The sequence below is a fragment of the Lagopus leucura genome, unplaced genomic scaffold (assembly GCF_019238085.1).
Source record: "Lagopus leucura isolate 7727_CA_CO unplaced genomic scaffold, USGS_WTPT01 27977-0_obj-0_obj, whole genome shotgun sequence".
Lineage (NCBI taxonomy): Eukaryota > Metazoa > Chordata > Aves > Galliformes > Phasianidae > Lagopus > Lagopus leucura.
The window spans coordinates 1098-4525 of record NW_024968008.1 but is presented as its reverse complement, the minus strand read 5'-3'; the positions used below and the strand labels follow the sequence as shown (position 1 = coordinate 4525).

Here is a 3428-nt window from a genome sequence, read left to right as displayed (position 1 = left end):
CCATGTCCCCCCATGTCCCCATCCCTCACCACCGTCCTCCACGATGGTGGCCTGAGCTGCCTGCCCATAGAGGTCGACCACGGCGTAGACGTTTGGGGGCACGTTCCAGGCCGCAGGGCCCTGCGCGGCGCCGTTGACAAAGAAGTGCAGGGTGCCATCGTCCCGCCGCACCACCCCCACCGTGTCACCTGCCTGGGGACAACGCCGCGTCACCCTGCGCGGGACACCCCTCCCCGAGATGGCACGTCCACAAGGGCAACTCTCACCAGGAACCACCTCCCCAAGGGTCACCCTCATGAGATGTCACCTCCCCACTTGTTATTCCCATGGGATGTCACCTCCCCAAGTGCCACCTCCCCAAGGGTCACCCCTGAGAGACATGACCTCCATAACTGTCACCTCCCCAAATGTCCCCTCCCCAAGTGTCACTGCTGTGGGACATCACCTCCCCAAGTGTCACCACCCCAAGAGTCACCCTCATGAGATGTCACCTCCCTACATGTCATTCCCATGGGATGTCACCCCCTCAAGTGTCACCCCTGTGGGACATCACCTCCCCAAGTGCCACCCCTGGGTGACATTACCTCCATAAGCGTCACCGCCCCAAGTGCCACCCTCACGAGATGTCACCTCCCTACGTGTCATTCCCATGGGATGTCACCTCTCCAAGTGTCACCCTCCCAAGTGCTACCTCCCCAAGTGTCACCCTCATGACATGTCACCTCTCCAAGTGTCACCCCTATGGCACATCACCTCCCCAAGTGTCACCTCCCCATGTGTCACGGCTGTGGGACATCACCCTCCCAAGGGCCACCTTCCCAAGTGTCACCACCCCAAGTGTCACCCCTGTAGGATGTCACCTCCCCAAGTGCCACCCCTGGGAGACATTACCTCCGCAAGTGTCACCTCCCCAAGTGTCACCCTCATGAGATGTCACCTCCCCCCATGTCATTCCCATGGATGTCACCCCACCAAGTGTCACTCCTGTGGGAGGTCACTTCCCCAGGTGTCACCTCCCCAAGTGACATTCCCATGGGATGTCACCTCCCCAAGTGTCACCCCTGTGGGACATCACCTCCCCAAGTGCCACCTCCCCAAGAGTCACCCTCATGAGATGTCACCTCCCCCAAGTGTCACCCTCACCAGATGTCACCTCCCTACACGTCATTCCCATGGGACATCACCTCCCAAATGCCACCTCCCCAAGTGTCACCTTCCTAAGTGCTACCACCCAAAGTGTCACCCTCATGAGATGTCACCTCCCCAGGTGTCATTCCCACGGGATGTCACCCCCTCAAGTGTCACCCCTGTGGGATGTCACCTCCCTAAATGTCACCTCCCCCAAGTGCCACCCTCACCAGATGTCACCTCCCCACACGTCGTCCCCATGGGACGTCACCCCCTCCAACATCACCACCCTACGATGTCACCCCCCCAGCGCCCCCCACCCCCAAGAGGCGCCGCCTCCCGCAGTGTCACACGTTGTCACCCCCTGGGCTGCCACCTTGCAGGGTCCCACCTTCAGGCGGTCCAGGTTGTGGCCGTACTCATCGAGGACGGTGGTCCCGTTGTGCATCACCCCGTTGCCCGTCATCATCCACGTGCCTGGGGACAGCGGGGGGACAGCAGGGACGCTGCGGAGGCGTCGGGGACGTGGGGGACCCAGGGGGACACCAGCAGATGCTGGGACATCGGGGACCCCAGGGATACGTCGTAAGGATGTCGGGGACGTTGTGGGGACGTCACAGGGAGCTTGGGGACATCGTAAGGGCATTGGAGACCAGCGGGGACATTGTAAGGACAGGGGAGACCCAATGGGGACATCAAGGGACACTGGGGACACAAAGACCCCTTGGGGACCTCATAAGGACATGGAGACCCAATGGGGACATCATAGGGATGTTGGGGACACAGGGATCCCTTGGGGACCTTGTAAGGACAGGGGAGACCCCATGGGGACACTGTAAGGACACAACAGGGACATTGGAGACTCAAAGGGACACCAGAGGCCACTTGGGGACCCCACAGGGACACTGTGAGGACATCGGGAGACCCAACAGGGACACCATGAGGACAATGCAGCACAGTTGGGGTCTTGGGGTCTCTGTGGGGTCACTGGAGACCCCCAGGAACATCCTAAAGGGTCTGGGAGGCCCCATGGGGACATGGGGGGACAGAAGTGTCCCCACACTGGAGATCCAACGGCGACGTTATGAGGACAGGGGACACCCAATGGGGACACCATAGGGACATGGCAGACCCCATGGGGACAACATAGGGATGTTGGGGACACAGGGATCCCTTGGGGACCTTGTAAGGACATGGGAGACCCCATGGGGACACCATAGGGACACTGGGGACACAGGGATCCCTTGGGGACCTCATAAGGACATGGGAGACCCCATGGGGACACCATAGGGACACTGGGGACACAGGGATCCCTTGATGACCTCATAAGGACATGGAGACCCAATGGGGAAGCCATAAGGACACAACAGGGACACTGGAGACCCACAGGGACACCAGGGGCCACTTGGGGACCCCACGGGGTCACCATGGGGACACTGGAGACCCAACACGGACATCATAAGGACACGGGACATTGAACAGAGACCCACATGGACACCGTCAGGCTGTCTTGGACCCCATGGGGACACCGTGGGGACATTGGAGACCCAACAAGGACACCATAAGGACATGGGACATTGAACGGAGACCCACACAGACACCATCAGGGACCCCATGGGGACACACAAAAGACCTCGGGGACCCCTTGGGAACGGCCTACAGACCCCGGGGGGACCCCACAGGGTCAGCACAAGGCCGTCAAGCGGTCGACCCAAGGGGGGACACAGGGAAAAGACCCCATAAGGAGCTCGGGAAGCCCCAGGGGACGCCGGGGACGCACCGGAGCGCAGGTTGGTCATGGTGGAGGGCAGCTGGAGGTGAGCGGGGCTGTGCGTGGTGACGCCGATCTCGATGGAGCCGGCCCACTTGTCCACCATCTTGTCGATGCGCACCTGGAACAACTCGTTGTCCCGCAGCGCCCGCGCGCTCAGCACCACGCCGTGGTTGAAGTCGTCCGTGGCGCTGCGGGGGGACAAGGCGTGGGGACGCCATGGGGACGTGGGAACGGGGGCGACGAGGGGATGGTGGGGGGACGACGCTGGGAGGGGGTGGGGGGTCAAGGGGACATCAGGAGGACATGGGGACATCATGGGGACACCATTGGGAAGCCATTGGAAGTGGGGAGAGGGGCAGTGGGACACCATGGGGAAACCATTGGGAAGCAGTTGGCATGGGGGGATGAGGACAATGGGACATCAGGGGGACATGGGGACACCATGGGGACGCCATTGGGAAGCCATTGGAACTGGGGAGGGGGGCAATGGGACATCAGGGGGACATGGGGACATCATGGGGACACC

General features: G+C 61.6%; 1 protein-coding gene across 1 annotated transcript; it reads right to left on the bottom strand.

Moving 5' to 3' along the window:
• Window positions 1-29: 29 nt before the first annotated feature.
• Window positions 30-3166, bottom strand: LOC122193401 (neuralized-like protein 4; the record flags this gene model as incomplete). The annotated part of the gene is made up of 3 exons (XM_042894178.1): window positions 30-192; window positions 1520-1605; window positions 2909-3166. Coding segments are annotated over 3 exons (507 nt in total), but the record flags the coding sequence as incomplete, so codon positions are not given.
• Between the last annotated feature and the right edge of the window lie 262 nt (window positions 3167-3428).